The sequence below is a fragment of the Corapipo altera genome, unplaced genomic scaffold, assembly GCF_003945725.1.
Source record: "Corapipo altera isolate COAL_440 unplaced genomic scaffold, ASM394572v1 0, whole genome shotgun sequence".
NCBI classification, from domain to species: Eukaryota; Metazoa; Chordata; class Aves; order Passeriformes; family Pipridae; genus Corapipo; species Corapipo altera.
The window spans coordinates 88,192,202-88,214,776 of record NW_020884872.1 but is presented as its reverse complement, the minus strand read 5'-3'; the positions used below and the strand labels follow the sequence as shown (position 1 = coordinate 88,214,776).

The 22,575-nt window shown below is 39.3% G+C and overlaps 1 protein-coding gene across 1 annotated transcript in view; it reads left to right on the top strand.

Moving 5' to 3' along the window:
• The first annotated feature begins 1,483 nt into the window (after window positions 1-1,483).
• Window positions 1,484-22,575, top strand: part of ACER3 (alkaline ceramidase 3) — a 58,956-nt gene continuing 37,864 nt past the window's right edge. The window contains exon 1 of the mRNA XM_027669512.1: window positions 1,484-1,706. Coding sequence (XP_027525313.1) covers window positions 1,604-1,706 — 103 coding nt within the window. The 5' untranslated portion in view covers window positions 1,484-1,603. The remainder of the gene's footprint in view (window positions 1,707-22,575) is intronic.

Genomic DNA, 22,575 nt, shown 5'->3' with positions numbered 1-22,575 from the left:
TTCCTTACTATATAAACAGAACCTTCAAAAGTCCAAAAAGCTAACATGCATCAAACAGGCCAAAATCCTCTTCATTGCTTATAGCCACTTTTCTGCATCTGGATCAGTCTGGTACTCTTCCTTCCCTCAGTTTTGAAAGTCTAAATTTCAGAAGGATAATCTAGGTCAGAAAAATATATAAAGTCAGGTCTGCATATAAAAATCCACAGTTATTTGATGTTGTTTTGACCATTTAAGTGTATCCTTATTGCCATCACTAAAATAAATCTTACTTTGAAGGCTGTATAACACTATGACAAATAGTGATATATGTTAAATATATCTCTGCCTAATGCTGAAAGCAATGATATATAAACTAAACTGCAGAAGGCAGGCTAGTCTTCATGATAGATGTATACATTCTGAAATTTACACTAGGAAAGGTCTGTGTTTAGATTGGAGTTTTATAGTTTACAGAAGGGGAGGTGAGGAGAAATAAGATGTGGGAAAAGAGGTTTATGTGTTTATAAGTGGGTACAATAAATTCTGCTGACCAGCAGGGTGCAAGCACTGTGTACAGCCCCCAAGGTCTGCCCCAAAGCTTCTCATCCAATCTTTGGACCATCTTCTGAAACATGAAAATCACACAGTACTATGAGGCCTTTACTGGTGCACTTTTTTCTTTTCCCATGTGTTTTGAGTCTTTCCCTTTTTAGATTCTACTTGCCTCTGGATACCAACTCTGCTTGAGAAGCAGTTTGCATATTATGGTGTAAGTATAGTACACGTAGTAAGCACTGAGGAAACTAAATAAGGCATCAGATGAGAGGAAAACCCCCATGTAGTAGGCAGTGCTATAAAAAACCTTCCTCCTCTCAGCCCACGAGTACAAGGAACACTTGCTTCTTCATTGCCTTAAGGAAGAAATTCTTCACTGTGAGGGTGGTGAGGCGCTCACACAGGTTGCCCAGAGAAGCTGCAGATGCCCCCTCCCGGGAATTGCTCAAGGCCAGGCTGGATGGGGCTTTTGAGCAACCTAGTCCACTAGAAGGTGTGCCCATGGCAGGGGGGTTGGAACTAGATGGCCTTTAAAGTTCCTTCCAACCCAAACCACCCCACGACTCTGCGAATCCTGCTCTAATAACACGAAGGCAGCACGCAGCCCCGCTCACACTACAAGCTCTACCTGAAGTCTGCAAGGAAAACCAGTGAGAAAAGCTGAGAGAGGAAACCTCCTCAGTGCCTCCAAACTGGCTTGAAAAGAGGGCCAGGAGGGCGCCGTGATGTTGCCCGTCCCGCCTCATCCCCAGGGGGGCATGGCGCGGGCTCCCTAAGAGCCAAACGTGGCCCACACTAATTCCTTCCCCACAGACTCCCTAAATCCCTCCTATTTCCCACAAAGCTCTTCCCCTGCCCCTAGCTATCGCTCCCCCCCCAGCAGGCCGCAGCTCGTCGCCATGGCGACCCGCAGCTCCGCCCCCGGCCGGGCGGGCCCAGTGCCGGCCCCCGCCCGCCCTCCCTGCTCTGCTGCCGCTGCTGCTGGTGCTGCGGTCCGGGCCCGGCGCCGTCTTCCCTCCGCTTCCCCTTTCCCTCGTCTCCGCTCGAGCCTGAAGCGGGCGCCGCGATGGCTCCGGCCGCCGACCGGGAGGGTTACTGGGGCCCGCCGACCTCCACCCTGGAATGGTGCGAGGAGAACTACGCCGTGTCCTCCTACATCGCTGAGTTCTGTGAGTGGCCGCTCCGGCCCCGGCTCCTGCCCCGGGGGCCGCGTCCCTCCGCCGCCTCCGTGCCCCCCTCCGTGCCCTCACCCCACAGCGGGGCAATCCCCCCTCCTCCCTGGCCCGTCTTTCCTGCGGAATGACGGCGCCCCTTCCCCTCATCCAGCCCCGCAGGGTGGAAACGGGTGTTTCCTGCCGCCTTCCACCACAAATCCGTGTCGTAAGGAGGGGGTGGTGTAGCCCCCTCTCTCCCCACCGTGTTGTTTGGGCCCCTGTCCCAAGTGTGTCCCTTCGACCTGTGTCCGAGGAGATGGTAGGGCAGGAGAAGGGGTGTCCGGGGGCCTGCGGGGAGGGCTGAGATGGGATGGCCGGTGAGGTGGGTCCCAGCATTATCACGGGAGCTGGGATAGTTGTGTGGCACCACATGGATGGGTGAAGAGGGGGGATTTCACTGAAATCGTGCTTGGGGTGCCATGCTGTGAAGCCACATGGGTCTGCAGCTCTGCTCCCCTTGAGAAGGAAGCATCTGCCCAGCCTGGACAGTCAAACCATGTGAAACTATTCGGGAAGAGAAAAGGTATCTTCATACAGAAGACACATCTTCATCCAGGGGAGATACCTTCCCCCAGCTAGTTTTTGGTCGGTCATGACCATCATCAGTCAAGTTGCTCTGTTGCAGGTGGTTATCTTTTAGGATAGCTCAGAGCAGTGGCAAGAGAACAGGTCATCGTTTTGACCTCAAAACTGTTATTCAGAAACAGTCGGGATTTTAGCTATATTAAAGCACATTTAGGGAAAGAAGAAGGTGCTTCAACTACAGGGCCATCCATCAGGTGTTTGAGAAGGGGGTGTATTGTGGCCGGTGGATTAAGACCTATGTCACTGAGGTTTTGTTGAAAAATAAATATTTCTACATCCTGGATAGTGACTTGTAAAGGGTGTAGTAGTTATAATTACGTGCTGCTGCCTGACAGACGCCCTGTACTACAAAAAACTTTCACACGTATAAGGTAGGCGGCTGCTTTTGAAGTGCTAGGGCCCTAGGAAAATAGTACTAAAGTGGCCAGGCTCTTCTACCCTGAAGTGCTTGGAGCGGGCAATCTGAGGAGGCCTTTCACATAGCTGGGATGCTTCAGCAGCGCTTTGGAAGAGCTTGGCATGCAGGAGATGGAAGGTTCTACGTGTCCATGCCAGGCTGTGACTCCTGGTTGCAAACACTGACATGGGTGAGGAACCAAAATGAATAGTTGTGAAAGAGGTTTCAGAGTGTGGGAATGGGAAAGAGAACAGGATCTGAAATGAACAACAGTGGCATAGGCAGCATAGAAACTCAGAGGAAAAAGGAAGTTGGTGTGTAGATTTATGGTGAGAAGAGTCAGGGTGGATGAAAAGGGAACAAAATGAAATACCCTTAAATGGGACAAACCTAGAAGTTTTTAAATAGAATGAGACTTTTGCAGAGTGTGTATTTTTATTTTCCTTATGGTAAAGCATAATTTGTTGGATAATTCTTATGGGGAAGAGGAAGTTCTGTTGCTTCACCCATGTAAAAATAAATTTGACTAGCATGTAAATTTTTTAAATAATGCCCTTATTGTTGGCCTTGTGAACTGATACATTTTGTCCACTTCTAGATTATTCAGGATAAGGAAGATGAGGATGAGATTAATGGTGGGAGGTGGAAAGGCTTGTGTTCTGAAGAAAAAGGGAGTAGTTATAGAAGGTCTGATCCCTCCTTATGGTTTTTGTGTTTGGGACTGCAGTTTGTTGGTCTGTCAGTTGGACTGAAAAAACTCTGTATAAGGGCTGTGCTGTAAATTAAAACATTTAAATGGTCTAAGTTTAAAACGCAGAACAGTAAGTAAGCCCACTTGGGTTTAGGGTTAGCTTAAAAGTAGCTAATTTCAGTAGAAATGTCAAGATGGTTTAAATTTTCTTCAGCAGTAATTCTCTTAACAGTGCTTTCAGGGTCCAGGAAAGTAATTGTTTGGTTGGTTGGTTGTTTTTGTTGTTGTTTGTTTTTTTACCATGATATGAACCCACTACCTTTAAATCTTAGCCAGCTAAAGTGGTTAACAATGTATCTTTCATAAAACAACTAAGGGGTCTTTCCCAACTTTCTCTGAAACAATTAATGTGAAGCTGACTACTTTGCAAGATCATTTACCCTGAAATCTAGTTGCTTTAAGAAGAGCTGAGAGAGTCGAAGTCTGTGTGGCCAAGTGGTCTTCTGTCAGTTGCTGTGCCCTTATGGCCTTCATATTCTATCAAAAAAAAATTCAAATTCAGTGAGTAAACAAACCAGAAAGTACAAAAATATATTTCTCATCAGCTTGTATTGTTTTTAGTGCTACCTTACAGAAAGGTGAAAATCGGTTTCTGACTTGGTATTACTCAGTTAAAGCTGATGATATTTAAAAATTTTGCATTAGATGTTATAAATCAAGAAACTGTTGGAGGCCCAGAGCTTAAGGATACTGGTGTGTTCAAACCAAATATTGTTTTCCTTAGGTTGAAGACTGAAGAGCTAAACTGAAACGTTGTTGTGTTAATTACATCTTTGTGCCATTTAGCGATTTTCTTTTAGTATGCTACTTTTAGTACACATTGCTACTTGTGTTCCAAAAGCCCACATGCAGTTCTTTGCCATTCAGCCCTTAAAGGGCTACTCTGAGTGATGGCAGCTAATCCATTGTATGTAATCAGAGATGTGGAAGTGAGGTAAGCTGGTGTTGTAGAACTGCCTGTTTGCATTCTCTTGATGTACCCCAAGCACAACGACCTGTATTCAGAAGTTCATTTTTTTAATAATGAAAAATGCTTTTTCTTACCTTTCTGAGTCTGTCTCTAGTCAGTTTTCCTCCCCTGTGGAGGTGGATGACTAACTGCTCTACAGCCTTCTGTATAATATTAAACCAATTGAAATGGGAAACCAGTTGAAAAGAATAGTTTTGTGAGCTTAACTATGCTAAACCCTAAAATGACTCTTACGTCCCATACTGATCAAACCTACTGTATGGTGTAGTAATTCCTTTTTCAGGGGTTCCCAGGACTTTTGGACTGACTACTGTGTGCTAAAGGGCAAGTAGTAGAGATGCTCTCTTTTCCTTTTTTTTTTTTTTTTTTTTTTCAACTAATCCTTTCCAGGTCCCAGTGCTTGAATGCTGAATTACCCAAATGCTGAATTACACTAAATTATGAGAAATAATAATAATAAAGGATAAACCCACCATCCTCCCACCCAAGCAAACAGAACAAGGGCAAATGTAAGTTCTGTTCTTTAACACTTAGTGCTCAATTGTTACAGTTTACTCCTTTTTTTTTTTGACAAGGTTGATGTTTCAGTTCAGTTTAGCTCACATAGCATTAAGGTTTGGGGGTCTGTTTTGATGTCAATGTCTATATGACACATGCCTTACCCTTCTTGCATTCCTGTCATCCCTGTAATAAGAGTTTTTGTTGTAGAATACAATGAATGAATATAGCTGATCTTCACAGATTTCCTTTGCTGAAAACGTGTAGAGTAGTATCAATTTAAACAAATACTTTAAATTCAAAGGAGCCCCGTATGGTACAGGAGGGCTTATAATTCTCAATCAGTAGAGTCATAGGGGTAAATTTGTTGTTGTTATCAACAGAGTGCTGTGTTTCAGTTTGGATCAAACTTGAGTGATGTTTCCAGTTATGTGAAATACTGCCTTGAGCTATCGTTGTCCATGAGTAATATGCATCATCTACAACATGACTGGTTTTGAGAGAGTATATCCTTATGCTGGCATTTACAGCAGCAAGCATCTAGACTATTGTTTTGGACTTCTCAAGGAATTGGGTGAAATAATTTCTTTCTTGGCTTTTGGTCTTTTCCCAGTATGTTCTGATACCTCCATATAAGAAAATATTTTTTTATTATTATTATTTTATTACTACCAGAGTTAAATCCATTGCTTTTTGTTTTCATTGGAGATCTGGTAAGAAAATACTTGTAACTGGGCTTTCCTTATTGGTGTCTTTATTTAGGAACCCCCCCGCCCCCAAATTATGAGAATCTGCCCATATTTCTAGCTATTTTTGCTGCTCTTGCTCAAATCCTTCTAATTTTTGCTTAAGAAAAGAAATGAGATTGAGATGACTGTTACTTATGTTGTTAGATGTGACATATCTCATTATGTCACGTCTTGGATGGTGTAGACTGGCATCCAAGCATTCTCTACATTGTGAACAGTGACACAAAAATACTGTTGTTTCTTTTTAGGCATTGGTCTAAAAAGGCTGCTGCCAAAGATGCACAGATCTCTGTTTTGCATGGGAATTGTTCCTTTAGAACTTAACTTGCAAAATTTACTTGAACTTAGAATAATGTCATTAATATTGAATTTTTACTGCCACATATGGACTGTCACTTGTTCCTCTTGGGCAGCCTGCTGTATTTTTCCTTTTTTACCAGAGGCTTTGGAAAGCAGGCAGAGACTGTTAGGCTAGGTACTGCCCATGTGAGTTTAAAAAAATAAAACTAACTGTCTGCCTTCAAGAGCTCTGCCTGTCCTTTCAGTAGTAAAGTGGTGGGTTAAAGACACATCATTATGTTTAATTGGGTGTGATCTGCTCAACTGCCTGGCTGAGACTGAATGATTTAAAGATGACATGACACAGATGAGTTCTGCACTGCAATTTAAGGCAAGACAATGTCACAAGTTCAGAGACTTTAAAATGTAAAGGGGTTCGAGTCTGTAAATTTAATGACCTAAGTGGAGGAAGCCACATCTCAAGTTTCCTCTGGAAATTTATCTGGCTCCTTGAGGAAGCTCCCTCAGCTGAGGGGACAATGCAGGCACAAAGGTAAAGGAAACATTAAACTAATTGATGGTGAGTGTAAAGTCAAGTAGAGTGTACGAAACAGTGCCCAGCTGTGGAATGTATTTTAGGATCAACACAGTAGCTTGCTTTTTGTACTGTAGACAAAAAAAGTTGAAAGAAGGGTTCCTTCCTTCAAAGAATAATATAGCAGAAGTAAAATCATAAGCCAGATGGATGGTCTCTGCTGTCATGCTTTCTTATTTTTTTAATGATTTTAAGTATTTTTGAGTCAATGGCAAATACAAATTGCATTAATTTATTTCCTTTCCCAGGTTGTAAAGGTATATACTTGACTTAAGCCTGAAGATAATCTCTTTGCACTGTTTTGATGCCTTTTGCCACAACTAAAGATTTATGTATTATTTTTAATTCTTCCTTTTTTTTTTTCTCTTTGACACTTTCTAATCCATGATGCAACTCTACCTTTTATCTCTATGACAGCTTAATTTTCTGTTTCTCGAGAGTTTCATTGAAAGACAGGGTCAAAGGCTCTTGGAAAGTTGATTTGTCCAGTCATCAGTTCTCATTTATCCATCACATTATGGATATGCTTAACACTTGGCAGATGCTGTACTAATGGACCACATGTGTGTTTATCTGCTAATACTTGTGTAGTCATTAAGTGACAATAAAATTCTTAAATATGGTTTAGCAAAGCGTTTGATTACTCTATAATTAGTGCTTCGTATTCAGCACGTGTACAGCTGGCAGTTGGACATCTGCCACTCCAAATGGTAACAGAGCAGTGACATTTTTACAGTTTAATTTTTCTTATGTGCAAATTAAGGCAGAGAGGTTTATGAACTGCATGATATGAATTTGCAGAATATATATTTGTAGTTAGAAATAGGAAGATTAATGTAATATAAATGATGGTAAGGGAACACTGCTGACTTTTAAATTACTTTAAATGAGCTTTTAGTCACAGATTAAAAACAACTTGTCATAATTGAAAGACAAAAATGTCTTTAGTAGGGAGTATGTTGTGTCTTTGTGTGTGTGTGAAACTTATACTTTTGTTATGTACTTTCCATAGTTGCTGGAGCCTTTCACAGATGGGGAAAGATGTTTTTTAAAACAATAGAAAGATTTAATAATCACTGCAAAAATATTCAAAATAACTCTGGGAAGTGTCTCAGCAGTATATGGTCGTTTTATGTTGCAACACATGCAGGTACTCACACACTTGACTGTTTCTCTGACAAGGTCCAAGAGGATCATGGAAAGGCTTGTGGCTCATGAAAGGTTAAGAAAATGCAAAGCATCCTTTTAATTCAAAATATGTATCCAAAAGTGACGTTTATAATGGAAGAAGGGAACTCACAAGTGGTTATCAGGGAAAATCTACCTTCCTTGGATTGCTTTTTCTAGGGCTCTTTACACCTGCCTCATTAATTATGGACATTTTTTCAGTCCATTAGCAGAGAAACTGAGCTGCTGCATGAATTAAAGGTGCTTGATTATTCTGTGGTTGTGGAAGTACTTCAAAGAGGGAAGAAAGAAACTTCTAGAGGAGGTTACAACCAGAAGAAAAAAGAAAGAACCAGAGCAGCACTTCTTTAGTGTCAGTCTTTTACCATTAATGATCTAAATATCTCCATATAGGCAAGCTCTGGGTAGAATGTCAGTGATTTTGCTGGGCACTGTTTAGATTTAAGGTTTCAGACACAGACCCTTTTCTGCACTTGAAAATGCAATAATAAAACACTTGGAGATTTTTTGCTAGCTCAAAACTCTCAAGTGTCTAATGAGGATATTTTTTTTCTGTTTATAAAATTGAATTTCCTTGAAGAAATATACTGCATGTGCACTGCGATCAGTGACTGCAAAACTGACATTTCTGAGTTATCGATGCAGTCAGCATCTGCAGGATCATTATCTCCTTTATGATCAGGTCCATCATCCTCTGGCAGAGCACATGCTTCAGTGTGTCTGGAGTTTGGGAGGCAGAAGTAATCCTTTCTGCCAATCCCAGTGGAGAGATGCACACTTTGTGTCCCGCTAGCCCCAGCCTTACAAAGTTCCTCTTCAGTTCCTTGCCTTTCCAGCAACTGGTGACTCAACCTGCCCAGGACATTGCAGAGCTTTCCTGAAGGAAATTCCAAACTTTATTTCAAAATTGAGATTAGTGTCCAGCAGCATGTCTATTTCCCAGCTGTGTCCTAGGGCTTTATTTTATTTTATTCAGTTTTGCATTATTCCTTCATTCCTTTGTTTTCCAAATCTTGTGTCCTTGGAGTGACCCTGGAATAATACATGCAGAGTGCATGTTTCTTGAAGGATCTCCTGCTGGCTTTGTGAGCAAAAGGGTATTTTCCCTTATGGCCTAAACCAGGTACCATTGTCCTGATTCTCTTCCCTAACCAGAGGAACTGGAGAAGGGGGCAAGAGTGTTGGCTGATTCAGCTGGGCAAGGTTTGGAACGCTACTTTGGGACTTGACTTTTAGGTTTGAGAAGGCAAGATTTGGACTTCTTCAGACAAAAAAGCAGACAAGCAGAATTAGGAAAAGACATAGTGTTAGGTGTGAGCTGAACATCCACCTCTGCCTAAAGGATGAGGTGACTGAAGCCAGGACACTGTATATAATTCATACTAGCTGAGCCTCCTCCTCCATTTCTCCTTCGCATCTGCTTTTCTGTGAGTCCTGGATATATGGCACAGGACACCAGAGGATGTTTCCAACTAATAGGATTTCAAGGTATCAACTTTATGGTCATAAAACATGACCCTAGAAGCTCTCTGATTTATACAGTGCTTTATTGAGCTCATTATTTGCAGTGGAAGCTCAAGATACCACTACTCTATAGGCTGGATTTTTAATAATTGTTAATTCCAGTTAGATAAGGATTTTCATTTGGACAAGAACTGGCATCTAGGAATCAGATGTAGTACTAGCTCAAAGAAGTCTTGTGGAGCACTGAGCATTAAAATTAGTCTGTACACTGTCAATCTTGGGACAGAGTATTTCTGTATTAGATCCATCATTTGTTCATCAGGTTTTTTTCATCTTCCCTAGTCAACAACACCGTTTGTTCAGGCAAAGACCTGCTTCCCGACTGGGAGGCATGCTAGCTATCGTGATCCCCTCTAGTGGGTATTTAAAGCTTACAATGAGGATAACTGAAAAAGTAAAATTACTTGCATGTCTTTGAGAAAGGATCTGCAGATCTGGCTTTCTCTGATATCAAATGGGTCATCTACAACAGGGAGCTAAAATGACCAACAGAACTGATTTTTTTTTTTTTTTAACCACAGAGTGGAATTCACATTTCTCCTAGGTAAAATTGGTGTATTTTTCCTCTACGAGTACGTGCCCTTTCTTACACAGCAAACCTTCTTATGTTGTGTGATTCTCATTACAGACTTGATTGTTCTTGGAGGGCATTTCCAGTGCTGTTCTCCTGCCAAAGACTTTCTAGTCTGGTGCTGGCCCCAGACCACAGCAGACAAGCTGCTCTGGGGGTTATTGCACTCAGGAGGAGAGCTGCAGGGTGTATTTCTACAAATATTCCTGCATTCCTCCTACAGGGTATAGATTTATTTATTTTTTTAGGTTTTAAATCTAACAGACTTAAGAAAAAAACCCACAAATATATAAACTCAGAGTTGTTCCAGGTAATATTTTGTTCATGAATGAAAATTGATGTTTTCTTTTATGTTTTCTTTTTTTTTTTTTTTCCCCTTCCCAAGTCTTTTTCACACTTTTGGAAATGACCCAAATAAGCAGAGAGAACTAACGTACACAGTGTGCTGACCAGTGTGTGAGTAAGCTGCCTGGTCAATTGGAGAAGCAAAACTTTTTGCTTTATTTTTTTTCAATTTAGCACCAGAAATTTAGAAATAAGGTTGGCAATGCAGTTCTTTTCATAGCACCCTGTACCTGCAGATGGGCACAATTTAGTGCCATCTCTATAAAGCTGCACTAGCAGCAATTGTGGAAATTTGTGGCTTTAGAAGTAGCAGAGTGAAAACCAGAGGATCGTCGCTGGTTCGTGTCATTTGTACCTCTTTCGAGCTGGTGAATGCAGTGTCCCTAATAAGAATCAGTTCAATTGAATTGTGTCAATGCTGTGGAAAGCAGCATAGAAGTGCACTGTGGTAGTGAAATCATACAGCAGATGTTGTTTTCGTTCACTTAAACAAACTGCTATGGCTTTGTGATCTGTGATATCACAGTTGCTTTTCACTCAGAGGTTTGGTGGCTGTTAAATCTTTCAAGGCCCAAGTTTTATATTTCTGCAAGACTCCTCAGAATATTTTCTTCAACACAATATCTAATATCAGCACAGTACTCAAATGCTAAAACTCTTGAATCCATCACAGTTTAATTTTTTGTGTCCCCTTTTTTTTTTTTGAATCTACTCTGGGCTGTGGAGAAATATCTTAAAGCTATTTCCGTTTCTTAAACGCATTTCCTTCCAAGCTCCTCTGGTTTTTTTCCTGCTTTTTAACTCTTCCGTGCTGATTTCCGCTTGTTTTTTGCATCATTATTTTTTTTTTTACGTTTGTCTCAAATGTTTCCTCTGAAAGTTTTCCTCTGCCAGTCTTTGGGCCACTATTTGTGCTGAGAACTTGGTTAATTTGTATATGGTGTTCAACTATGTTGTATCATTATTCGGTAAAACTGACTTCTGCCCAAATGCTCACCACCCACCTTATGAACTGTTACTGTATAGATACTGTATTAAGTTACCACAAAAAGACAGTGTTTAAAACTTGAACCTTCCACGTGTTTTTATATCTCTTCCTCTGTTTGTTTTGGGTTGTGAGATACTTAAGGTATGGACTTTGATCTTACTGTCTTTGTGGAGAAGAAGCTTCATTTTCCCCTCCAGATAGATGGCTTTTGCCAAGGTTTGTGGGCGGATAGACAACTGCCAATTTTTTTTTTCTTTTCATTTTTCAAACAAGAACAAGAAACTTATCTTGAAATTACGATTGGACAGTGACTAAAGAGTACAGTTGGATTTAGAAGTTATGAATTAGGAGTGAAAACCTTTGGGTCTTGGGTTAGTGAATTAATTGGGTACTGTTGAAAGTTCTTGCCAGAGGTTGTTATATTAACTGGAAAAGGTTATGAAGACTTTAGAGAAAAGAAATACCTAGTAAAAGAGATAAAGTTAGGTATTTAGGAGCAAAGAAGATGACTCCAAGGCATTTCTGAGATCAGTTGCCTTTGTTTTATCACGTGTTCCATGTAGCCTTGGGACTTTTCATTTAAGGCAGCCCTGCAAAAAAAAGATAGTTAGTTACAGAAGGGATTTTTTTATTAATACTGCTGATAGAAGGGGGAATGTCACCAATCAGTATTTGAGTGGTTGCTGTATATCTGAATCATGCTGTGGTTGCTGACTGGTTTCGTTATCCCCATGTGTTTTTCTACATTTGTCACGTAGCATCTCGCCTTTGATTTCCTACCATCCAAGTAGGGCAAAATGCAAAAGAATGACATGAGTCATTAGCAGGAGAGGCTTTAATTGTTCTGGACACCGAGGGGAAATCCACAGTGATAGCAAGAAAAGGAGGAAAGCTAGAGGTTTTGGATTTTGAAGAAAGGGTACTCAAGTTAAAGCTACAGATACCTGGACAAGAGCACTGGCATGCATTATTCTCTGCTGTTCACCATCCAGTGAGCATAATGGGCTCCCCTCAGGCTCAGCTCATATGTCACTGCATAGTACTTGTAGGAGCCCCAGCAAAGCCTCTGAGCTGATATCCACAGCTTCTGTGCCTCAAATCGGAGTCTCTGTAGGGAGGACCGACAGGTTCTGGGCAGATGTACTTGGTAGCTCAAAGCTGCCTGCTACCAAAAGCTGTGCTTTCTGCTCTGGACAGGCCTTTAGACTTAAAGGACTTGGTGCAGACACTAACATGAAGCCAGGACACTGGCACCAGCACAGAAGAAGAAAGGTTGGAAGGAATTAAGAATGATGAAAATCAAATAGATGATCACTGTAACATCATATTGGTCACTGCTTAGTTTTAGCAGGGGCTGAAGAGTAAGTTTTGTCATCTCAGTTGTTTCCTTCCAGTCTGACATCATCAATCTGCCTTAAAATAACATATAAAATATGTTTTATTTTGTTTTCCAGTAAAGGCTATAATGGAAGAAAATCTGCCCTTCAGCAACAAGCTTATTGCTTGTAATATTCTAACTTTACATCATCTCAACCTAATCTCTTTAGACTTTGATTGCATTTTCCAGCTGTAAGCACTTGCTTTTAGCAAGCTTTCTAGATTGGTATTTCAAATGATCTGCCTATGTCAACTGTTTTTACTTTAAATTTACTTTCAAAATCCTTCCAGGTATACTTGAAAGTAATTGGTCTGTTTACTATCATCTTAGATGCATGTTTATTAGGGAAATGATGCTCTCTTTTCCACATGGCTTCCCATACTCTAGGAAAGAAATATTAAAATATTACAGGATGACATATCAGCTAGTTGTAATGCAAGTTTATTTCTTGTAATTGTGGATATCTTGAATTGAGAATAAAATGTCCTGGAAAGAAGCTGTGTACTATCACATTTTCCCAGGCTGCTTCCTGCAGTCTCAAAAAAATGGCCACTGTTAGCATTTTTGTTACATCCCTAAATACTGTTATTTTTCATGTAATGCTCCCTTCAAAATGCATAACCCAGTTATTAATACCTCAGAATGCCCTGCACTCGTGCCAGGCATAGGTGTGATAAACATAGTTAGGGCTACAGTAAGATAATTGGCTTCAAAAGGGAGGAACACGGCTTTTTAACTTACGTGTTGTAGCTATCTTTATTCTGGCCTGTCACCTCGGAATATTTTCCTTGCAATTGCTTTCATAATTGCCTGTTAAATTTCACAGTTGGTCCTCCATTTTTAATCTGCCCTTTTAATGCTCTTCTGGGGAACGGCAGCTCATGCTGATCTCAGACTTCACTCATGAAAGGCTTTAAGACAGATCCCTTTGAAAAAAAAATTAGCAGTTATTCTTTCTCAAAAAAACCCATCAATACAAGTTCTGGGTCTTTAGATGCTTTTTCTTCATTTGCAATAGCCTTTAAGAATTCCAGGAGGAGGCGAAGGAGGACTCATTATGCTAAAAATGAGAACTGGTAACAAAAACATTTCTTCTGGAAAGTACTCAGCTCTTAATCTCATGTCCTTTCTACTTTGAAGCTTTATTTATGAGGTGGTGTGGTGAACTCATTCATTTTTATTGTGGCAGGTAAGGAAAGTCTAGTAGCTAGAGGAACACTTTAGTGTTTGCAAGTCCTGGTTTCAGTTTTATGCAGGTTTCTTTGTGACTTGGGCACCCTCATCTAGCCTGTCCTCTCCTTGCAAGGATATTGAGAGGTAGTACACAGAAGGCTGTGGTTGCTTAGATCCTTCAGTAAAGGAGACTGAATAGGTAACCAATGTGTTTTGGGTTTGAAGGGAAAGAGCAAAAACTTCTTTAGCTCAGCAATAAATGTTTCACCATCTAAATTTTAATCTGCATGATAAACACGAATATTGCGTTTCTGGGATTGCAAGGGTGTCTTCAAAGGTATCCCTTTCTTATGAAGAAACAAGTAGAGCTTTAAAATGTGAATTTGTGTAGTATTAGCTTTCACTCATTTATCAGTATAATATACACAAGAAGCAAGGTCAATATTAGTAAAGTCTCCTGTTAGATTCTAATTTTCAAGTGTCTTTACTACACAGTAGCAAAGCACTTTGCAGAGAGGAGGGTAAGGGAAAGGATAGCTTAATTGTAACCTAGAGCAATTCAGAAGCAGTTTATTATAAGTGCTTTTGTAAGACATACATACCAAAGAGGCTTGTGCATAAGAAAACACCCACACTCTACGGGTTTGAACTGAGCTTACTTGCGTGTGCTTTGTTAGTCAGCAATGTCAAGAGCTTTTTCCTTCTAATTACCTTTTGATTGTTTTGAAGAACACAAATGTAATATGAAATACTGTAATCAGAGTCAAACAATCTACAAAAATATTAGCTGAACTGGTATGATGAATGTCAAGGGAATTAATTCTGCAGCTGGAATATAAAGTGTGTAAGGCCATAATGAGAACATATCAGTTGATATAGTATGTCAGAACCACTATGCACACTGGGAATAAAAATCAAATTGTGTTATGAATAATTTTTTTTTTTCTAAAATTACCTCATTACCCCTCCCCAACCCAGTAAATCACTGAAATGGTTTACCTCTTCAGAAGGATATCAGTGTACATTTACATATCCTGGAGAAATCGAGGCCCAGCAAGGGAGAGGCAGCCTAGAAGATGTAGAAGAGCTGCCCTGCATGCTGAATTTAGACACTAAAACCTTCCAGTTGGCCACCAGCTCTGCAGCAGCAATGCTGCCTTCAGTTTTCTTGGCCTTGTCCCAGCACTTGGACTTACTGGGAGCAGTGCTCTGCTGGGGCTGAGACGCGTGAGACTGGAACGCAGCGTGCTCACACGAGTGGTATGCGTCTGTGCTGACATTGAGGAGCCTGCGTTCCTGCCTCACTTGCTGCCTTTCTTTGCCCACAGTGCCTTGTTTTCTTTGTATATCTTGCCATGGGTTGTCCATTTTGTTTGAAACTCTTCCAGGATTCATGGCTTCTTCTGGGAGACGTTTCTGCTGCCAAATAAGCTTGGTTTCTAGATGTTCTACCGGAACTTCCCTTTTCTTTGTGTCAGTGTGTTAGTGCTGATCAGAATGCTCTTCATTAGTAATGCAAATAATATTTTTTTTCAGTCCTTCCCCCATCTAAATCTGTTGGATTCCATGTTGCTTTCTTGTAGCTACTGCCTGGCTAAGATTTAGGAAGCTGTTCTTTTCCTTTGTAAATCATTATTTTCCTTTGTAGTACTCCTAGTTGCTGTATCTGCTCCCTCCCTCCCATTTGTTCCTTACAGTTTCTCTCATAATAGGATGACAACATCTATACAGAGCTAGATGAATGCATATTGCTTTGTAATGTACTCAGTTCATCACATCTTTCTATGCTGTTTTATGTCTTTTAATTTTATGATTCCCATGATCTGTATGAACTTGCCCTCTAGATTTCTGATTTTATTGTAAAGACATAGGGAGATCTAATAGCCTCTCTAATAATACATTTTAATTGTTGATTATCTTTACCTGCTTTTATTGTTCTTAAGGAAGCTTGCATACATAGCTTGTACAGTTCAGTAATTCCTTCAGTATTTGTTTCCTTTGGTGTTTTTCCTATTTTGTTACTAGATATGTGGTGACCAATACAAGTTGCAGCTGAATTGCTGAAGTTGTAACTTCAGTTAATTCCCTGGTAAACAAAATCAAAACTTGCTTACTATTTGGAAACGAGAATTACACAAGGTGAAAAATTGATCTTGTCACTTAAAAATAAACACTCTAAACACCTCCCTGCTCACATTTTTTTATTTTTATTGTGTAATTCTATTTTCTAAGCCAGCACTGGTCTTGTGCTTCAGCCTGGAGTAATGCTGTGTTGTATTTCACTGAGTAACAGGAAGTTTATATTGCTCCTTCATGGACATTAGCAAGTAGGGAGTTCAGTAATTACATATTGGCAAAATTCCTGTCAGGATGACTCGGTTTTCTCCCCTTGAGGTCCTTCTGAAATATCAAATGGAAACAGGAGTTTTCATTTCCTGACACTCCGAAGTGCAGTTATTGTAGACTTTGAAGTGGAAGATATTAAAACTGGCTGGTGGAAGTGAAAATCTAATTGCTGCACTGCCCTCCTGGTGATAAGCCGTAAACGAAAACAGTGCGAGATTGGAGTTAGGGGCTAAACCAGCCAATTCTGTGTAGTTGGTTCTTCTGAACAATCGTGAAATGCTCTTATTTTCAAAAATCAGTGATACAAACCTCCTCTGGGCTCTGGGTTACTTATTATTGACTGATAGTATATAGCATCTACTGTATGGCAACTTGTTGTGTTTTATTCACATTAATTGGTCTGACACTTTGAATGTTGTGGTAGGCAAGCTATGAAGTGCTTATATCTTAGCAAAAACTCCCATATTAGATTTGAATAAGTTTCTTATAAGGAGATACTCTAGATTCCTCCTCAGTCTTTAGGCTGTTAGACTATCTACTCCTCCAGTTCATATCTAATTTCCAAATACCTTTTTTATCTTTCACTGTTTCACCTTATCTGGTGCTGCTGGGCCACAGGACTCACTTTTCTTTCACTGTCATTCTCTTTTTGTGTTTGTCTTTGGTTTCATATCTATGGAGTTCCTTCCAAGGAAAGGAAAAGAGTTTTCTTTACAAGAGGGGATACCTAATGGTAATGGTTTAGCTCTCAAATGTGCCTTAAATTGCATTGCTTTGCAATTTCTTTAAACATGGTAAACTCTCTTATAATGAGCTGAAATACCAGACATTACCAAATGACTTCATACCAGAACTGCGTGAGGTGATTCCAGAAACAAAAGCCATGAAGTAGAATTCCTTATAACTGAAAGCAGCTAGCAGGATGAATCAATTTCTGCATGATGGCTTCTGACAGGCGTTGGTTTTTTACAATATTTTTAATGTCTTCCTGCAGTGATGGAAAAAGATAAAGCTACATGATCCAGGAAGTGCACTAAAATTGACTGTGCAGAGCCCAGTGATATCCAGACAATGAAATGGATGTTTTCAACCTTAAAGTCTTGTTTGTTTGTTTGCTTGTGTTTTTTACTTAAAAGGATACTTTGACTTTATTGCAACTTAGGTATCTATTTTAGAAAGCAACAGCTACTTCCCTGTTTCAGTGAGATGCCGTTGTCCTTAAGGAGAGGCTGAAAAATCTTCCTGTAGTGAATGCTGTGTTTGTTAGTCCTGATTTTAAATGAGCTTTTTATGTGTAGTCAATGTTTTAAACTGCAAACATTTTCTTCTTTCCTCTCTGAGGGTAACATTTAATTCTGTTGGTTTTGTCTTGTAGAAACCATAAGAGAATGAAAAGTCTTCATTTGTTTGACAGAGAGAGAAAGAACTTTTTAAAATCTCAAAAGATCCTTGTTGTTGGTTGGTAAATCTTGCAGTCATTCTGTGCACAAACATAAAAGAAAGCATCTCTTAACACAGGATAAATCATGTTGAACACCATGTCAAAAACTGAAAATGATAATTTTTGCTTCTTTTTTATAATAGCACTTTTCCTCCCTCACCAAAACCAACATCTGTATTATAACTCCCAGTATTGTTCCTGATGTTTTTACATCCTGTTTATTATTTTTTTATGACCATGTTCTGTTTCAACTTATTTACAACTTTACATGTTTTTTTTCCTTTTGACTCCTCATCCAAATTTTTTGTAGAAGTTACTTTATAGTGTGGAATTTAAAAATGGAAACTTTATGAAAGTAAGGTACTTCAAATTTGTGTACCTTATTTGTCTGTATAATGTCTGTAATGACAGTAAGCTGTATATTGTGCCTGTGTTTGCCTGTAGATACTATTTCCCCTTTTAAGTTAATATTCTTTGTATTTGAGGTCAGTCTTTGTACAGATATTTGTGCATTTATTATATATATATATATATATATATATATATATATATATACACACTTTCTAGGGCCTGAAGATGACACTTTCTAGGGCCTGAAGATGACTCTGAATGTATATCCATCATAAAAAAGACTTGTCAGGTTTTGCTGCTGTATTTATAGAACAGGGTGCAGATGTGGTTTAACACTTATACTGTTCTCCTTCCTACAGACAGAGGCTTGTTGAAACGATGTTTTGCATAAATTTGATTTTGTTCTGGTACCATATGGCATTTGCTCAATGAATAAAACAGTACTTTGAAACAATGGTTTGCATTAAAACAGTCTTGAAGACTTCTGTAAAACTTTGTGCAATCAGTCACACAGTCTGCATTTATCATGATTAGACATTAATTTAGCCCTGTACCTAGTACTACGTATAATCTTTGTGGACATGGTCTGTTTTAGTACTGTGACAGACCACCACATCATGCCATCTGATTGTGGAGCTTACTGAGCTTCACCCTGAAAGCAGGTTCATCATGCTGCCAATTTCTGTTGGGAACCAGTTGTAAATATTTCCACTTTAGTGGGAAGTTTTCCTCTTTATTCTAGCCCACATCTATTTAGGGTTAGTTTATATCTATTTAGTCTTTGTCAGTGTTATCCTCTCATTCAGATAGCTCCCTCTTGTCTTTGGCACTGACCCATGATGTATTTACAGAGTGCAGTTTTAATCCATCCAGCTGTTTTGTTCAGGAACTGAGCTGAGCAATTTTTGTCCTTTCTGAAATTGTAGGCTCCCATTCATCACTCCCATATGAGTGGTGCTTCTCTGTACATGATGTACTTTCTCTCTTCTTTTATCAATAGCTAGAGAACAGTGTATTCTGCTACTGACTTGCATGAAGACTACTATTTTCCCTTCCTATACTGGAAATAAATTTAGGGAGTTTGGTGCCTACAGTGATGGCTTATGGTCACTTACCATGCAATCTAAATTCACTTTTCTGCCTCTTCAAATAGATTAATTCTACATTTGGAATAAGGATTCATATTCACATTAAAAGATGTGTTCTTGGCCATTGTATTTAATCCTATTCCTGTCATTTCAGTCTGCAAGTTCATTCATTTCTTCCTCAGATAATATGATCTTCCTTTCTGTTGACAGAAAAGCTGAAAGTAAAATGCTGAGAAGCAGTCTTTGGTCACTAAAGAAAAATCAGGTCACTCTCTGGACCAGTGTCCAAGGAATCCATATACTGAAATATAACAGCACTGTACAAAGTTAAGCCCAGGTCCATCCATGCACATTCATCAAATTTTTGATATATTGTATTTCCTATAGGCATAACCAATAATCTCTTCTTTAATTATTTTGCATATCTTCTACCTCTTGCCTTAGTTGCAATTTCTCCGATCTCTGGTTTCCCCATGGAGGTCTACTGCATTATTTTTCCCCCTTTTTTTAGAGAGGAAATTTAGTGAAAAAGATTTTTTTTTTTTTTTGACAGTTTGGACTATTTTCCCATTTTTAACTTCCTTGTCTATTCCCTTCAATGCTTGTTTCACTCCCTTGCTTGTTAATTAACTTTATAGTTGTGGGTCTGTACTTGCATCACCTTTTTCTTCTTTCTTGTATTCTTTGCTAATATCTGTACATATCCCTTTTAATGAATTTATAAGCTATTCTGTGTGAGGATAATCTTGTAAAGACTAACTAGACTTTTATGAAATATACAGTCCTAGGGACCTTGGGTTTGCAAGAGACCTTGCAGTTTTTGTTCTTGAAAGAAGTAATTTTCCTAGCACCATGCCAGAAGACTGTATTGTTCCCCTGCCCCTACTTCCCCTATTAAAAAAAATTGTGCAACTTTCGATAAGTATATTTGCAGATAGGCTTGCCTAATCCATGCTGCAAGTGTTCTGAATAATATGGGCCAAATAGTGCAGAGAAGGAGTGGCAGGAATTTGCAGCTAGATTAGGTCTACGGTATTTCCTTTCTCAGCAAGATGGTCCTAGATTAAATGCTCATAAATTTTTGATAATTTAACATAATTATAGCTTTACAGGAAGTGTTGAAACCTTCCCTTTCCTACAGAAGATTCTGTTTTCTGCGTTCTTACATCCATCTGCAGTTTGTTATCCTACTGCAACTCCCTTCTGCAGTCACGTGCCTTCCCAGTTGCGGATGAACATCATGATATTTCTTTTGTTTGCCATATTCATATTTGAATTTCTGCCAGGTTTATGACAGTTTCATAACTAAGCGACCTTAAACAGTGACATTTATATAACATCTAATAACTTCTCTTGAAAATGGGCATAGTTGAGGACTGCTTTAGAAAGCAGAAGATTCACTAATCCAGACTACTTTTCGAGGCTGAATGACATCTTTGCATGATTTATGGGAGAACGTGGGAATGGTCAGCGTGCCTCACAGCGGAGTTTTAGGGAATTTCTTCTAAACCTAGTCTCCACTGAAAGTGAATCGCTACCCATTGCAACACTAAGGGAGTGTGGTGAAAGGTTAGTGATTCCCTAAAGAATTTAAACATGAAAAAGGCCTTTTAAATTGGTATAAACTTGTATGTCTTTCAGAAGCTGTTTTGATTTCACTTGGGCTTTCTTTTATGTGGAGGAACTTACCACAGAACTGACTAGAAGAGTAAGATCTCTGGCACATCTCTGTTTAGCCTGGTATAAATTGGTGAAATTCGTGGTTGTGCACGAGATGGTGTTAAATCATTAAGGAAGTGATTTAAAGAAAATGTGATTAAAATCAGATGAGATTTTTGTTTGGTTGAGAAGACTGTCTCAAAATGAGATTTGTATCTACTTGGTGAGAATTTAGAAGAACTACCTTGTTAAAAGTAGTCAGATACTTCTGCTTCATGTGTTCTGAAATGAACTTTTTTTTTCCATTTGGGTCTGAATTTTCTTTAAAACTGTAAAGTATGAATTTTTTTTCAGGGGGGCTGTAATACTTTAGGTTATATGAACATAGTTTGGTAGGTTTTGGTTTTCTTTGGAAGGAATCCTGGCAAGTAGGACTCTTGAAAAATAAGTGCTTAAATTAGGGGTGTAATTCAGACAGGACCCACTCACTCTTGTTCTTTGTTTTAGAATGTGAAATGCTTCTGATATTTTCTGCTGAATAAAAAAGAGCAAAATAGGGAGTGTTTTTGGTGTCTCCATAGCCTCATACATTGTATTTTTCATTGGGATATAAGGAAATTAGAGTTTCAGTTTTATATATATTTAACTGATGATGTGTGAAAGTGTGCAGTTTTATATAAGCAACATTCTGCCTTTTTTAACAGATTTGCTCATTTTCCCAAATTGCATAGCATTTAATTCCCGTAACATAACCTTTATTCTCAAAATTATGATTTGTGGTTAAGCTAAAAAGCTGAATCTGCATCCCTTCTGCTGAGAGATGTAACATTTCTTTATGCATCACCTAAAGTTGCAGTATTTCATTGTAATTTTCCATAGGCCAGCACAGTTTGAAAAAAACCCCCGCATCTAAATCAGATTGCCCCCTGGTACAAGAGCTGAGCTCTTTGCTTGTTCTTGCTTTCTCTGGTTTTTGCAACGTGTCATCTCTTTGTGTTGCATAGCATGTATCACAGAATGACAGAATGGTTTGGGTTGGAAGGGACCATAAAGATCATCTCATTCCAAACTCTCCTGTCATAGGCAGGGACACCTTCCACAAGACCAGGTTGCTCAAAGCCCCATCCAACCTGGCCTTGAACACTTACAGGGATGGGGCATCCACAACTTTTCTGGGCAACCTGTGCCAGTGCCTCACCAGCCTCACAGTAAATAACTTCTTCCCAGTATCTAATCTAAACTTGCCCTCCTTCTGCTTAAGGCCATTCCCTCAATCCTATCACTACAGGCCCTTGTGAAAAGTCCCTCTACAGCCTTCTTGTAGGTCCCACTTAGGTACTGGAAGACTGGTATAAGGTCTTCCTGGAGACCTTATAGCATGCTAGAATCAACAGGAGGGATGGAGAGCAGTGGTGTGTTGCTGAAGTTCAGGCTCTCAATAAGCTTTGACGTTTGTCCATCATGCTGATCAGTAGCAGCTTCCGACATTTTATTATTCCTTATTGTACTGTCTTAGATTATAATCTGTGATGTAGCATCCCATCTGGCTTGTTCTGTGTGCCCAAAGTGACTAGCACACTCAGAGTAAAAATTGAACTGGTTTCATTTGGGAATGAGTCACTTGATGAGTTTCAAGAATCGGCTTTAGAAAAGAAAAAACAAACAAACAGTCTTAAAATACCAGGTTTGAACTATTTGGGGCTTATATCTCTTCAAGGAATCAGGTTTTGATTCATAATCTGTGTCGTTAAGGTAATCCTATCTTTCTCCCTTCTGATAAGAAAGTAAGCACCATCTAAGTCAAACTGTTAGTTAAATTAGTATTTTATTACTATCTACATGTGAAAAAAGACAAAAGAGTTAAAATGTTCTTTGCCTTTGTGTAGTTAACTGTGTGTTATAAAAATTTAACTTTGTATTATGTGCAAAAGCAGAAGACAACTTTCAA